Raw genomic sequence first — 16,494 nt, 5'->3', positions numbered from 1 at the left:
TTACAGGTGTGCCTTGTTAAGTTAATTTGTGGAATTTCTTTCCTTCTTAATTGATTGGATATGATTTGGAAAGGCACACACACAACTGTCTATATAACGTCCCACAGTTGACAGTGCACGTAAAAGCAAAAACCAAGCCATGAGGTCGAAGGAATTGTCCGTAGAGCTCCGAGACATGATTGTGTCGAGGCACAGATCTGGGGAAGGGTACCAAAACATTTCTGCAGCATTTAAGGTCCAAGAATACAGCAGCCTCCATCATTCTTAAATTGAAGAAGTTTGGAACAACCAAGACTCTTCTGGAGCCGCCCGGACAAACTGAGCAATCAGGGGAGAAGGGTCTTGGTCAGAGAGGTGACCAAAAACCCGATGGTCACCGACAGAGCTCCAGAGAACCTTCCAGAAGGACAACCATATCTGCAGCACTCCACCAAATCAGGCCTTTATGGTAGAATGGCCAGACAGAAGCCACTCCTCAGTAAAAGGCACATAACAGCCCGCTTGGAAGTTGCCAAAAGGCACCTAAAGGACTCCTACCATGAGAAACAAGATTCTCAGGTCTGATGAAACCAAGCTTGAAATCTTTTGCCTGAATGTCAAGCTTCATGTCTGGAGGAAACCTGGCACCATCCCTACGGTGAAGCATGGGTGGCAGCATCATGCGGTGGGAATGTTTTTCAGCAGCAGGGACTGGGAGACTAGTCAGGATGGAGGGAAAGATGAACAGAGCAAAGTACAGAGATCCTTGATGAAAATCTGCAACAGAGCGCTCAGGACCTCAGACTGGGGCGAAGGTTCACCTTCCAACAGGACAACGACCCGAAGCACACAGCCAAGACAATTCAGGACTGGCTTCGGGACAAGTCCCAGCCAGAGCCCGGACTTGAACCCGATAGAACATCTCTGGAGACACCTTAAAATAGCTGTGCAGCGACGCTCCACATCCAACCTGACAGAGCTTGAGAGAATCTGCAGAGAAGAATGGGAGAAACTTCCCAAATACAGGTGTGCCAAGCTTGTAGCGCAATACCAAAGAATAATCAAGGGTTTAATCACTGCCAAATGTGCTTCAACAAAGTACTGAGTAAAGGGTCTGAATACTTATGCAAAATGTATTTTCTAAATAAACAAAGTACTGAGTAAAGGGTCTGAATACTTATGCAAAATGTATTTTCTAAATACATTTCCCAAAAAATCTACAAACCTGTTTTTGCTTTGTGATTGTAGGGTATTGTGTGTAGATTTATGAGGGGGAAAAAACAATTTATTCAATTTTAGAATACGTAACCTAACAAAATGTGGAAAAAGTCAAGGGGTCTGAATAGTTTCCAAATGCACTGTATATTTAAGCAATAAGGCCTGGGGGGGGATGTGGTATACGGCCAAAACACCACAGCTAAGGGCTGGTCTTACGCACGATGCAGCGCGGAGTGCTAGGACACAGCCCTGAGCCGTGGTACATTGGCCATATATCACAAACCCCCGAGGTGCCTTATTGCTATTATAAAACTGGTTACCAACGTAATTAGAACAGTAAAAATAGTTGTTTTGTCACACCCGTGGTATAGCATGGCTTTCAGCCAAATCAGCATTCAGGGCCCAACCCACCCAGTTTATATTGGCTGATACCTCCTGCCGACCTGGATGGAATTCTGTGATATTTACTTACCACTGCTATAGGTTATCAGCCACTATAAACTTTGAAGAGTCTAAAACTGTCAACATGTACTTTTCCTCTGACAACAAGAGTAATGAACAGCAACAATCCCATAGTAGAATAGTTTACCTAGGTATTTACCTAGTCAGCTTGTCGTTGTGTGTTCTATGCGAGAAATAAATATTCCTTGAGGTGCATTCAAGTTGCGAGTGCAGGAGAGAAACATGTATTCTGATAAGCAGTCAATGCACATTTCTTAATGCAATTGCAGTAAACTTTTGAAAGCAATTTTGTTAAAAAGAGGGGAATCTCCAGCTTTCCATGGCTACTACTTTTCTTTCTCAACTCCTAAAAAAGAGCGATCAGCGCTGTATATGAGCATGGTTTAGGCGCATTTAGCCTCCACAATTCACTGTGTGCATAGGTGAGACCAGGGGATAAATTTAACACATTCACTGTGTTTATGTAAAGTTTTTTTTGTGGGGACATTAAACACATTGATCATGTTTAGAGTTTGGGATCTAGCTAATGATTAGCCCAATTGAGTTTGTAGTGGGGCAAAAAAGTATTTAGTCAGCCACCAATTGTGCAAGTTCTCCCACTTAAAAAGATGAGGCCTGTAATTTTCATCATAGGTACACTTCAACTATGACAGACAAAATGAGAATTCTTTTTCCAGAAAATCACATTGTAGGATTTTTATTATTTTATTATTTATTTATTTGCAAATTATGGTGGAAAATAAGTATTTGGTCACCTACAAACAAGCAAGATTTCTGTCTCTCACAGACCTGTAACTTCTTCTTTAAGATGCTCCTCTGTCCTCCACTCGTTACCTGTATTAATGGCACCTGTTTGAACTTGTTATCAGTATAAAAGACACCTGTCCACAACCTCAAACAGTCACACTCCAAACTCCACTATGGCCAAGACCAAAGAGCTGTCAAAGGACACCAGAAACACAATTGTAGACCTGCACCAGGCTGGAGAGACTGAATCTGCAATAGGTAAGCAGCTTGGTTTGAAGAAATCAACTGTGGGAGCAATTATTAGGAAATGGAAGACATACAAGACCACTGATAATCTCCCTCGATCTGGGGCTCCACGCAAGATCAAAATGATCACAAGAACGGTGAGCAAAAATCCCAGAACCACACGGGGGGACCTAGTGAATGACCTGCAGAGTGCTGGGACCAAAGTAACAAAGCCTACCATCAGTAACACACTACGCCGCCAGGGACTCAAATCCTGCAGTGCCAGACGTGTCCCCCTGCTTAAGCCAGTACATGTCCAGGCCCGTCTGAAGTTTGCTAGAGAGCATTTGGATGATCCAGAAGAAGATTGGGAGAATGTCATATGGTCAGATGAAACCAAAATATAACTTTTTGGTAAAAACTCCACTCGTGTTTGGAGGACAAAGAATGCTGAGTTGCATCCAAAGAACACCATACCTACTGTGAAGCATGGGGGTGGAAACATCATGCTTTGGGGCTGTTTTTCTGCAAAGGGACCAGGACGACTGATCCGTGTAAAGGAAAGAATGAATGGGGCCATGTATCGTGAGATTTTGAGTGAAAACCTCCTTCCATCAGCAAGGGCATTGAAGATGAAACGTGGCTGGGTCTTTCAGCATGACAACGATCCCAAACACACCGCCCAGGCAACGAAGGAGTGGCTTCGTAAGAAGCATTTCAAGGTCCTGGAGTGGCCTAGCCAGTCTCCAGATCTCAACCCCATAGAAAATCTTTGGAAGGAGTTGAAAGTCCGTGTTGCCCAGCAACAGCCCCAAAACATCACTGCTCTAGAGGAGATCTGCATGGAGGAATGGGCCAAAATACCAGCAACAGTGTGTGGAAACCTTGTGAAGACTTACAGAAAATGTTTGACCTCTGTCATTGCCAACAAAGGGTATATAACAAAGTATTGAGATAAACTTTTGTTATTGACCAAATACTTATTTTCCACCATAATTTGCAAATAAATTCATTTAAAAAATCCTACAATGTGATTTTCTGGATTTTCCCCCCTCATTTTGTCTGTCATAGTTGAAGTGCAGGCCTCTCATCTTTTTAAGTGGGAGAACTTGCACAATTGGTGGCTGACTAAATACTTTTTTGCCCCACTGTATATGGTTAACCCTATGTTTCAGCCTATTTAATTATATTTAAGACGGTGTCAGCGTAATTCTATTTATTCATTATTGAGTAGAATGTCCTATTAAAAACTCAGAACTGACTTTCAGTCCTTATATATATAAAAAAAAAAGTCTCCAGGTGGTTCATGCCCCTGGGACCCTCCTCCACTAATCCTTACCCGAACCCTTGCCACTACTGCTAGAATTCTATGGGAAACACTGCATAGAAAGTCCAACCCAGTTCACTACTTCAAAAATGGTAAAAGTCCTCAATGGCACTGCCCAAGTTAAAACAGGCTTTGTGGTACTACAGCTGTCTATCCAGGTCTATGGCTTACCCTCTCAAATCCTGAACCTGAAACCATTTGAAAAAAAGTGCAAAACTGACTAGAAAGCAGCGTCGAAGGGAGACTTGATCCTACTCCGGAAGTTCAAACTGACCAGTGGTTCTTGTCCAGGGTGCGCTCCAACTTGCCCGTCAGGACGTTCCACACATACAAGGCGCCGTCTGCAGAGCCCCCCGCCACGTAACTTCCATCAGGACTGAGGAGTACACAAGGCAATGGTAGGGTCAAAACAAGGGGCTCAAATGGAGAGTCATGGGACTGTAGTTGGAGAGGTGAGCATGTGCACACTTGCATGGAGAAAGGGAGGGAATTTGACCACGACCGATGTTAGTAAAACTATAAACCAATAATTGCCATTTGGGACACAGCCCAAATCTATTCCCTACAGTGAACTACTTTTGACCAGGCCCAATGGGCTCTGGTCAAAAGTAGTGCACTATGTGTTAAAGGTGACACTCACCTGAAGGTGACTCGGGTCCAGTCAGCGCCACACTTGAAGCCCTGAGCACTGGGAGGAGATGAGAACACACTTAACATAAACCTCCAACACCACTAATCCGCATCAGACCTGGGTTCAAGTAGTATTTGGTTTCCTTTGAAATACGTTGAGTGTTTGATTGCGCCTGGAGTGCCAGACATGCAGGGTTTGCACTATTAGGACAATTCCATTGCCTACATATAGCATCTATTCACCAATAAGAATAAAGAGAATATCTGACTACCTCAGATTGCTTAATTGACAACATGGGTGAGGCTCTCCATAACTACAAATATATTATAAAGAAAACCCTGAGCACTGGCTTGACACAGCAATTGGTGTGTGGCGGTCAAGTGAGTGATCTGTAGTCTACTTTACTAGAGCACTGACATGTCCCCGTACCTGAAGGTCTGGCGGATCGCGTTACTGCGCAGGTCGATGATCTTAACCAGGTCGTCCCGGGAGCAGGTGAGCAGCTCGGTGCGGTCGTGGTTCAGGTCAAGCGATGTGACTCGGCCCAGGAGCTCCAGCTCACAGACTATACTCTCCGCTCTAAAAAAAAAAAAAAAAAAAAAGAACAATCAAATGAATACACAGCAAGCAAAAAAATTATAAGTGTTACGAGAGGGGGCATTCATTAGAGCACACCGTAGCAAAATGTGTTTCTTATTGGATACATTCATGTAGGTCTCTCCCAGTTTAGGCATGTTTGCTTCAGCTTGGTTCCTAGTGAATACATCCCAGGAAAAAAAGCCAGTGTCATGACAAGAAAACAACCCTTTAGGCAAAGAGCCCATACAACCATTGCCCACGACACAAATGCACTGGGTATGTATGATTCTCCCCCAGCTGGGTTCTCCACTTCCATTATTTGGATATTCCCCTATAGCAGCATGAGTACTACTTTTAAGTTTGTCATGTTAAAAACTTGACAAAAATATCCAAGGTGAATATCCCGCATGCTAATCGGGTTAGGAATTTAAGCAGTCAGGGGGACAAACGGGCTAAACTAGCTAGCTAGCCACGTCGCTTATTAGCTAGCCACATCGCTTATTAGCTAGCCACATCGCTTATTAGCTAGCCACATCGCTTATTAGCTAGCCACATCGCTTATTAGCTAGCCACATCGCTTATTAGCTAGCCACATCGCTTATTAGCTAGCCACATCGCTTATTAGCTAGCCACATCGCTTATTAGCTAGCCACATTGCTTATTAGCTAGCCACATCGCTTATTAGCTAGCCACATCGCTTATTAGCTAGCCACATCGCTTATTAGCTAGCCACATCGCTTATTAGCTAGCCACATAGCTTATTAGCTAGCTATAGCCATTTATATTTCTTTTTCCATTTTAGATAGTTTTTTTGTATGTTTAAATAGCTGAAGTTAGAACTTTGCTAAATGTATAGTAGTTATCTTCGTCTGCATTTCCATGGCGTTGACTAGCAGCAGGTTCAGTGGATGGACTAAGCAGGGGCAACACTATTGCTTGTTTGCTGATTAATCTCAGTACAGCTGTGACAGTCAACTCGCAACAACAAGCTTATAGGTGATAAAAATAAAAAATAAAAATAAAAGTTCTTAATGGGGAAATGTTTTAAATTGTGCTTCATATGAAATCTATTTCATGTCCATGTTGCTCATTATTGCACCAGTGTCTCATACAATAGCATTTCCAGCAACATTGCTCAGCGCTATTGCTATTGTATCATAGCCTTAAGGGGGTACTGTAAAATGTACATTTTCCCCACACTTACATATCTTCCCGAATTCTGTTTTCTGTTTTATTTTTCCTTGTTTGATTATTTTGTATTTTTCTGCTCAAAATTACAATTATTTATAGAGAAACAAGTCCATGTCAATGCTTAAATCAGATGACCTTTTGAGGGCTGGGCAAAAAACTACATGTTTTGAATGTAATTCCCCTTTAATTCCACATCTATGAGAGAAGAATGCATTTGCCTAGCGAAGTTCCTGTACTGCTGCTGCTAATTTCATGGAAGATTTTGAAAAACAAATGGGAAGCATACATTAAGCATTACTAGGGATATGGTTAGGTTTACAGTTTTGGTCAGGTTAAAGGGGCAATCTGCAGTTGCGCCATCCATTTTATGACTTCGAAATTAATAATATGGCCCTATTGATTCTTGAAGAAATTAACAAATGCCTCATCAGAACCCCAAATATAAGCTTGTTTTACTACAATGTTTGTAAACAAAGTAAATGTACAAAAACACTATATAGCCTCAAAATATGGTTAAAACTAGTTTTGATATCATGGATGGTGTCCTAGTTCTCCAGCCCTATCCTGAAGTATTTTACTGAAACAGGGGCTGGGAAATTGCTTGATTGTTTCACCTGCGGATTGCCCCTTTAAGGTTAGTTGGACGTCTACAACCCATCTATTGGGGACTATCCCTCCACACTCACCTGATGTCCCAGAACCGCACCTTCTTATCAAAATGGCCGCTCATGACACACTGCTCTGTGCAGACTATGTCATTACAGCTGGACCCAGCAAACACAGTCTTCATGCCTGAGGAAGAAACAGAAACAGTTAGGGGGTTCCTAACAAGTAAAACTAATCCGCAATGAGTAGGCCATACATTGAATCTGCTTTAATCTTAAAAGCCATTTTGTGTGGCTGAAAAAGAAAGAAAAAAAAAACTTTAAAAAGGGAAACCAGAGACGAGGAACAAAAACAAAATGCTAACACTAAAGGGGATAAGAAAACAGTTGACTCTTACAGACTTTGCTGCGCAGGTCCCACAGTTTTAGAGTCCTGTCGTAGCTCCCGGAGACTATACGAGCGTTGTCCAGGAGAAAGCGAGCCGCCAGGACCTTCCCGCTGTGGCCTGTCAGCGTGTGCTGGGGGGAACGAATGAAAACAAGCGTTTATTGGCCAAGTTCAGATAGTGTTTCACTGTTTGAGCGTTTTCTTCCATTTCGTGCCTAGTGAACACAACCTTGTCCAGCACAATCTCTGGGCCGTAGTTGGAGCCTATAACTAACTAGGCCTGGAGATTTTCACCCAGTCACGTTAAGGTGAAGGAAAACTCATGGCCCTTTGTGTTTGAGAACACAGGTGCGGTCTCAGTTCGAAAGTTGAGATCAGCAGCCCAGCCCCATACCACAGCCTGATACTCCTTAGTGATTGGTTCTGTTGGACGTCCGTTACAGTGACTCCATGGTCTCTTAAAGACACCGGATGTGACGTCATCCTCTATGTCAGCAGCCCCTGTGTCCAACGATGCACAACTAGAGCAGGTTGGTAGTAGAGCAGGGGCTGTTAGGAGCCGATGGATAGCGGGCAGTGGAACTGTGCATCAGACCTTTTACATCATCACATCATTGACCATCAGCATAGGACTTTAGCCGTCTCTCAAACACAGCCTAAAACAAAGTTATTTTAGGCTCCAAACGGGGCTTATGTTCTTATGTACAGTGCATTCGGGAAGTATTCAGACCCCTTGACTTTCCATATTTTGTTACATTACATCCTTATTCTAAAATTGATCAAATCTAAACACAATACCTCATAATGACAAAGCAAAAACAGGTTAGACATTTTCACAAATGTATAAAAAAAAAACTGAACTCACATTTACATAAGTAATCAGACCCTTTACTCAGTACTTTGTTGAAGAACTTTTGGCAGAGATTACAGCCTCAAGTCTTCTTGGGTATGACGCTAGTCTTCTTACAAGCGTGGTACAACTGTATTTGGGGAGTTTCTCCCCATTCTCCTCTGCAGATCCTCTCAAGCTCTGTCAGGTTGGATGGAGAGCATCGCTGCACAGCAATTTTCAAGTCTCTCCAGAGATGTTCGATCGGGTTCAAGATCAGGCTCTGGCTGGGCCACTCAAGGACATTGACAGTTGTCCCAAAGCCACTCCTGCATTGTCTTGGCTGTGTGCTTAAGGTCATTGTCCTGTTGGAAGGTGAACCGTCGCCCTGGAGCAGGTTTTCATCAAGGATCTCTGTACTTTGCTCCGTTCATCTTTCCCCTCGATTCTGACCAGTCTCCCAGCCCCTGCTGCTGAAAAACATCCACACAGCATGATGCTGCCACCATGCTTCACTGTAAGGATGGTATTGGCCAGGTGATGAGCGACGCCAGGTTTCCTCCAGAAGTGATGCTTGGTATTCAGGCCAAAGAGTCCAATATTGCTTTTATCAGACCTGAGAATCTTGTTTCTCATGGTCTGAGTGTCCTTTACATGCCTTTTGGCAAACTCCAAGCGGGTTGTCATGAGCCTTTTACTGAGGAGTGTCTTCCGTCTGGCCACCCTACCATAAAAGGCCTGATTGGTGGACCGCTGCAGATATGATTATCCTTCTGGAAGGTTCTCCCATCTCCACAGAGGAACTCTGGCGCTCTGTCAGACTGACCATCGGGTTCTTGATCACCTCTGACCAAGGCCCTTCTCCCCAAATTGCTCAGTTTGGCCGGGCGGCCAGCTATAGGAAGAACATCGGTGGTTCTAAACTTATTCCAATTTTACGAATGATGGAGGCCACTGTGTTCCTGGGGACCTTCAATGCTGCAGAAATTGCTTGGTACCTTTCCACAGAACTGTGCCTCGACGTAATCCTGTCTCGGAGCTCTGCGGACAATTCCTTCAACCTCATGGCTTGGTTTTTGTTCTGACATGCACTGTCAACTGTGGGACCTTATACAGACAGGTCTGTGCCTTTCCAAATCATGTCCAATCAATTGAATTTACCACAAGTGGACTCCAATCAAGTTGTAGCAACATCTCAAGGATGATCCATGGAAACAGGATGCACCTGAGCTCAATTTCGAGTCTCATAGCAAAAGGTCTGAATACTTATGTAAGGTTTATCTCTTAGACGTTTTATAAATGTGCAAACATTTTTAAAAACCTGTTTTCGCTTTGTCATAAGGTATTGTGTAGATTGATGAGGAAATATTTAATTTAATCAATTTTAGAATAAGGCTGTAACGAAATGTGGGAAAAGTGAAGGGGTCTGAATACTTTCCTATTGCACTGTATGTATTGCGCTTGTCTGATGCTTTAAGCACACTGTTTGATTAAATAATTATGACACACAAATGACTCAAGAGGGAGCCAGAGATGAAGATAACCTAACCAGGAGAAAAAAAGGGAAAACAAATGGGCCCTTCTGAGGCATACTTACCCTCAGTCTATAGTCATCCACAGTCCAGATCCTACTGGCAAAGTCATTGGATGCAGCCAGCAAGTAGGAGCCCTGAGACACACATCACCCAGTTAAACAGTGGAGTGAAAGAGCATCATTGCAGTCAGACGTAGGTCATTCAATTACATTTTCTAAACCTGAACTGAGGACCACTGAAAAATAAACTTGAAATCTAGTTCAAAGTAAGACAAAAAAAAAGACATTTTCAGAAAAGACCATGGTCACAGAAGATCAAAGATGGACAGTCGTGACTCATTAAACTTGCTGTGCAAGTATCCACAAGCAAAAACAAACAAGGCAACAGTTAACATGTCGTCCCCCACGCATAATGTAGCCCTTGGGCCAATTATTGAAAACAATTTAAGTTCAAAAGGGACAGGAGATATGCTTGTTCAAAGTTTGTAAATGCCGGATCCCTATAGAAAAACGTGTCATTCACAAGTTTGTCAAAATTGGGATAGTGGTGCCATATATCGTGTGACTAACGTACATATGAACGGACAGACCCATAGTCTCCCCTACGATTTCTATTACTGGTCATGCTGCAGAGCAGGGTTGGGGTCAATGCCATTTAGACCTTCAATTTCTGAAATGTAATTTATCCCAACCCTGCTGCAGAGGTAGCAAAACAGAAGGCAGATGTTACCTGTGACCTGAATAGGGGAAATTAGGTCTTGCCTGAAATGGCAGCCTATTTCCTTTAAAGTGCACTTCACTTCATAGGGCAGGGTCCTTTTTATTTTCTTTATTGTTGGACATGACTAAAAACACAAGCAAATCAGCGCCAAGTGATTTCATAGTGAAATATACTTTCCAAATGCACAGTGAACTCAGACCTAGACTATATCCACATTTTGTTATGTTACTGCCGTACTCTAAAATGTATTAAATTGCCCCCCCAAGTCCACACACAATACCCCATAATGACAAAGCAAAATACATTAAATATCACATTTACACAAGTATTCAGTACCCTTTACTCAGTAATTTGTTGAAGCAACTTTGAAAGCAATTAAAGCCTCAAGTCTTCTTACAAGCTTGGCACACCTGTATTTGGGGAATTTCTCCCATTCTTCTCTGCAGAGCCTTTCAAGCTCTGTCAGGTTGGATGTGGAGCTTTGCTGCAGCTATTTTCAGCTGTCTCCAGAGATGTTCGATTGGGTTCAAGTCCGGGCTCTGGCTGGGCACTCAAGGACATTCAGAGACTTGTCCCAAAGCCACTCCTGCGTTGTCTTGACTGTATACTTAGGGTCGTTGTCCTGTTGGAAGGTGAACCTTTACCCCAGTCTGAGGACCTGAGCAGATAAAAAAAAAATTGATCTCGCTGTACTTCGCTCCATTCAGCTTTCCCTTGATCCTGACTAGTCTCCCAGTCTCTGCCGCTAAAAACATCCCCACAGCATTCTCCCACCACCATATGTCACCCTAGTGATTGTGCCAGGTTTCCTCCAGACGTGGTGCTCGACATTCAGGCCAAAGAGTTCAACCTTGGTTTCATCAGACCAGAGAATCTTGTTTCTCATGGTCTGGGAGTCTTTAGGTGGCATTTGGCAAAATCCAAGCGGGCTGTCATGTGCCTTTTACTGAGTGGCTTCCGTCTTCTATTACCATAAAAGGCCTGATTGGTGGAGCGCTGCAGAGATTGTTCAGGAAGGTTCTCCCATCTCCACAGAGGAACTCTGGAGCTCTGTCAGAGTAGCCATCAGGTTCTTGATCACGTTCTCCCCCAAATGATCAGTTTGACCGGGCAGACAGCTCTAGGAAGAGTCTTGGTGGTTACAAACTTATTCCATTTAAGAATGGAAGCCACGGTGTTCTTGTGGACCTTCAATGCTGCAGAAATTGTTTGATACCCTTCCCCAGAGCTGAGCTCACCGGACAATACCTAAGACCTCATGGCTTGGTTTTTGCTCTGACATGCACTGTCAACTGCGGGACCTTTACACACAGGTGTGTGAGCGCGCCTTTCCAAATCATGTCCAATCAATTGAGTTTACCACAGGTGGACTCCAATCAAGTTGTAGAAACATCAAGGATGATCAATGGAAACAGAATGCACCTGAGCTCAATTTTGGGTCTGAATACTTATGTAAATAAGATGTTTCTTATTTAATACATTTGCAAAAATGTCTAAAAAACTGTTTTCACTTTGTCATTACAGGGTATTGTGTGTAGATTAGAGGAAAATAATTCAAATACATTTTAGAATAAGGCTGTACCGTAACGAAATGTGGAAAACGTCTGAATGCTGGATCTTCATAAAATGGGTTTCCATGGACAAGCAGCCGCATTCAAGCCTAAGATCACCATGAACAATGCCAAGCATCGGCTGGAGTGGTGTAAATCTGGAGCAGTGTAAACGCATTCTCTGGAGTGATTAATCACGCTTCACCATCTGGCAGTCCGACGGACGAATCTGGTTTTGGCGGATGCCAGGAGAACGCTACCTGCCCGAATGCATAGTGCTAACTAAATTTTGGTAGAGGAGCAATAAATGGTCTGGGGCTGTTTTCATAGTTCGGACTAGGCCCCTTCTAGTTGATGATCCATGATATAGGGTGCCATTTTAGACAGGCTAGGAGATTAATCAGGATGACACTCACAGCACTGTCAAACTCTATACTGGTGATCCCGGCGTTGCTACCAGTCAGAGCACCCTTCGGCTCACAGCGACCTGCATACAGGAAGAAAACAGGGGTATTCATTAGTGCACACCGTAGCAAAATTTTTTGCATAAGAAAACGTTTAGCAATCAAAACAAGCTTTTCTTATTGGACAAATTCAGGTTAGTTTATCGCCGTTTCCATTCTTTTGCTTCCTTTGGGTTGCTAGGGAATATACACCAGAACCATATCTAATCGGTATCTTAGGAAGTCCCTGATCATTCTACTCAAATCTTAGAGACAAATAAATGGCAGTCAATTTGAAAGGGGGTGATATCTGGGCCGTGTTAAATTGTAGCACGCGATGGAAAAATAAAATGTGCGTTTCATATTGGACGAGTTCAGGTAGTCCCTCCCCCCCCTTTCAATCCGTTTTATTTTGGTGACTAATGAACAAGACCCAGGATAGACTGCTACAACACAGAACAAAAGAGTACCCATTAAAATACACAGCAACTGAACAGGTGACATTAGGGGTGTGAACATTTAAACTAAAATTGGGATCCTTAATTTCTGAAAGAAAGCTGTTCCCCTCCCCAAAATGTTTGTATCACAGTGCAGCTGGCTAGCCTGCGCTTCTCTTCGTTAATGATGTGAGCGTGTGTTCAGTCTTCGGTCTGTTTTGTGTAGAATATCCTGGCCTATTCATTGATGATAGGCCCTGCTTTACTGAATTTGTGAGACATTGCAAGGAAATAAATTGCGAAATACAGCTTTTGATTGCCAATAGATGGGCCTAGTGCATGGTTCTGACTCAAGTCTGCCTGGTGGCCAACCTGCCTATACTTTGCCCCTCCCCCCTCTCGCTATGAAAGATGTGTGTCTCAGAAGTACGGCAACTAATCAGTCTCCTCCGTTCAAAAAACATTTAATCTTTGGAGTCGATTCCTAGTGGACGATTCCTACCCCCAAAAAATTCCTTCCCTGGCTTTTCAAAAATGTTTTTATTTTGAAAAACGTATTTTTCATTAAAAAATGTATCAAACAGAAATGCCGACCTTTACTGACACCGGCCATATTCAACGAGTGTAATAATGTCATACATGTAAAGTTATCTAGGGAGCCAGCCAGTTAACGTTAGCTAGCTAATAGTACACTTTAGCTTAAGACATGTAGCTAGCTAAGTAAACAATGAACCTAGCTAGGTAAACGGCGTGTAAGATCACACACGTAACGTTAGCTAACAAGCCAGCCAGCTATCGTTAGCTAGTTAAACAAGAATGAACATAGTGCAGTCATTGTAAATAAAAAATTGTTCTTAACCGATTTTCCTATTTAAAAAATGTTTTCTTTGCTTTTTAATGGAAAGACTAAGAATAAAATTGTCACATACCTAATTGACAATGGACGAATTACCCATTTGGTGCACTCTAATCATTCTCCTGTCATGAAGGTCTCAGCTTGAAAACTTGAGATCATCTACCTATCCCAAACCCACACCCTGATACTCCTTGGTGATTGGTCATGTTGGATGTCCATCATCACTGTGACACCATGGTCTCAGAGACACAGGATGCGAGGTCATCCTCTCTGTCAGCAGCCCATGTGGCCAACGATGCACAACTAGAGCATGCTGGGAGTAGAGCAAGGGCTGCTGGGAGCAGTGGACAATGGGAAGGGACTTGGGCAATCAGACCTTTTACATTTCATCACTGACCTCCAGATCAACAAGTCACACTTTAAATCATACAAAGACGACACATACCTGAGACCACCTCCCACAGTTTGACCCTGCGGTCCATCCCTCCCGTGGCCAGGAGTCGGGAGCCTGGGCTGAACCGCACCGCATTCACTTCCCCATCATGGGCTTCCTGAACAGACAAATGCCACACACAGTGGGTGACCAGAGGTCATCAGCGTCATTCATGTTGATATAGGCACACACGCAACTGACATTTTTTCAAAAAGGGGTTTGCGACAGAAAACATCTTATTTGCAGAATTTGTCCATTTGGTGCCTAATAACTAAAAATCGGGTTTTCACAGTAAATACAGGTGGTGACTGAAGATACGGAGGTTGTTTTTAAACCACAAACAAATGTCATACACACTTTGTCAATTGGTCCACAGTTCCTTTGAAAGTCCATAAAAGTCATTTGTGACTAGTTTCAGGAAACTAGCCGTATGTCGCCTAGTTTTTTCTCTCCAGAAATGCCTTCTGGAACATGTGAACTTTCATGTGCCTTAAACTTGTACGCCACCTGTAAATACGAATAAAGTTGTTAAATTACGAGCCGAGTTGGTTTAGCCACAGAAAGAGACTGGAACGTTCCCGCTAGCCTTGATTGGCTGACATAATGAATGGGCTGGACATGCCAAGAGGTGATTTTCAGATTGGTCTGCCGTGTAACTCGCTTCTGTCTATAATATGAGCAACTCGTTATGTGTAGATAATCCTTTCTACTGCAGTTTTGAAAGATGTAATGTTAGCCATGGAGAACTGCAAATTCTGGTTCATTGTTTAGCTAGCTACATGTAAACAAAAAGACTCCACTTCGCCAGATGATTACATGACCCATCAAGTTATTCAGGTGTGTCTGATGGTGATTACAGCTATCTACTGTATAATAATGCAAAAAAAATTGTATCTGGAATTTGTCTTTCAGTGTCAGTCAAACACGCCTGACTCTCCTCCACCAGTTATACAAGGAGAATGGTCTAATGCAGGGCAAAGGCCGGCCCCCGACCTGATTCAACATGGCCCGCGGAATCATGCTCAGAACAAAGAATTTGCGATTGCAAAGTTTTAAAAAACGCATTTGTTATCCAAATTAAAAGCCCAATGAATACTCGCCTGTGTAAAAATTTAACTCCCCCCACTTGTGCGACATTTATTTTGAAGCCACGTATAAATAACTGCACAGGCTGACACGTCAGTTACAAATAGTAGCTAGCTAGAAATTGCTCAAAAATGAGTTTCATATATTTCAAAGAAAAGGAAAGTAGACAATGAATGTAGGGTGTTCCAGCAAGAATGGACATTGAAATATTTATTCAATGAGGTATCAGGGAAAGCTGTGTGCTTAGTGTGCAAAGAGAGCGTCGCTGACTTGAAAGACTACAACTTGAAAGCATGCAGAGAAATATAGGAATATGCCGTCTGCGCAGAGGGCAAGTGCATCGAAAGAGTTGCATTCTCAGTTGCTAAAGCAGCAAGGACTTTTCACAAAACTACATTCAGCAAAGAAAGGAATTGCATTATTTTCCTGCAAGGGCTAGCTATGTACTGTTCCACAAAATTGCTAAACATAGCAAGCCATTCGCTGACGGCGAATTCATTAAAGAACGTTTACTCTGCAGCAATACTTTGCCCCGACAAGAAAGAGTCATTTCAAAATGTTTTCCTGCCAAGACGAACAGCGACATAGCCTGTTGAGGACATCGTAGAGAAGTTGAAAGAGAAGGTAAAGGATTTCACAGATTTCTCCTTGGCCCTGGATGAGAGCAGTGCCTTTGACACAGCACAGTTGTTGATATTCTATCCCCAGACTTTGACATTAGAGGAGCTTACAGTCAATAAAGAGCACAACCACAGGGAAAGGTAAATAAAGTGTGGGGAAAAGCTGTGACTGAGTTTTGAGAAGTTATCCAGTGTGACGACTGATGGGAACCCAAATTTGACAGGAAAAAAACTGGCCTTTTGAAAAGGATACAAGATCAAGTAGCTGAGCAGAACCCAGATCAGATTTTTTTCCCCTGCATTGCATTATCTATCAGGAGGTGCTCTGTAAATGTGTTCTGAAAATAAGCCATGTTGTGGATAGTCACTAAAGTGGTAAACTTCATAAGAGCAAAATCTTTAAAACCACAGGTAGTTTGTCTCACTGATGGAAGAGAGAGTCGGGTCATGCAGACCTCCCCTACCACACAACCGTGATATGACTGAGTTTGGGGAAGGTGCTAAGAAGGGGTGTGGGACCTGAAGTCAGAGATTGCTGAGTTTTTGCAAATGAAAGGATAATGTGGATTTCCCTCAACTGCAAGATAAAGAATGGTTGGCTGATTTTGCCTTCACCGTGGACATCACGGCCCT

General features: G+C 43.0%; 1 protein-coding gene and 2 non-coding genes across 5 annotated transcripts in view; all 3 read right to left on the bottom strand.

The window, feature by feature from the left end:
• Window positions 1-16,494, bottom strand: part of atg16l1 (ATG16 autophagy related 16-like 1 (S. cerevisiae)) — a 56,017-nt gene that overhangs the window by 3,912 nt on the left and 35,611 nt on the right. For all 3 annotated transcript variants that reach the window (XM_071356409.1, XM_071356410.1, XM_071356411.1), the window contains 8 exons: window positions 14,168-14,273; window positions 12,403-12,473; window positions 9,779-9,850; window positions 7,363-7,483; window positions 7,046-7,151; window positions 5,019-5,168; window positions 4,599-4,646; window positions 4,233-4,334 (listed from right to left, as the gene is read on the bottom strand). In XM_071356409.1, the coding sequence (XP_071212510.1) occupies window positions 4,233-4,334; window positions 4,599-4,646; window positions 5,019-5,168; window positions 7,046-7,151; window positions 7,363-7,483; window positions 9,779-9,850; window positions 12,403-12,473; window positions 14,168-14,273 (776 nt within the window). The remainder of the gene's footprint in view (window positions 1-4,232; window positions 4,335-4,598; window positions 4,647-5,018; window positions 5,169-7,045; window positions 7,152-7,362; window positions 7,484-9,778; window positions 9,851-12,402; window positions 12,474-14,167; window positions 14,274-16,494) is intronic.
• LOC139548667 (small Cajal body-specific RNA 6) lies at window positions 7,705-7,972 on the bottom strand. Its single transcript, XR_011669755.1, has one exon. It is a non-coding gene; the product is annotated as a small Cajal body-specific RNA 6 (non-coding RNA).
• On the bottom strand, window positions 13,855-14,120 carry LOC139548666 (small Cajal body-specific RNA 6). Its single transcript, XR_011669754.1, has one exon. It is a non-coding gene; the product is annotated as a small Cajal body-specific RNA 6 (non-coding RNA).

This window comes from Salvelinus alpinus, chromosome 21 (assembly GCF_045679555.1).
Source record: "Salvelinus alpinus chromosome 21, SLU_Salpinus.1, whole genome shotgun sequence".
NCBI lineage: Eukaryota > Metazoa > Chordata > Actinopteri > Salmoniformes > Salmonidae > Salvelinus > Salvelinus alpinus.
Note: the sequence above shows the minus strand (reverse complement) of the source record. Positions and strands in the feature narration are given on the sequence as shown.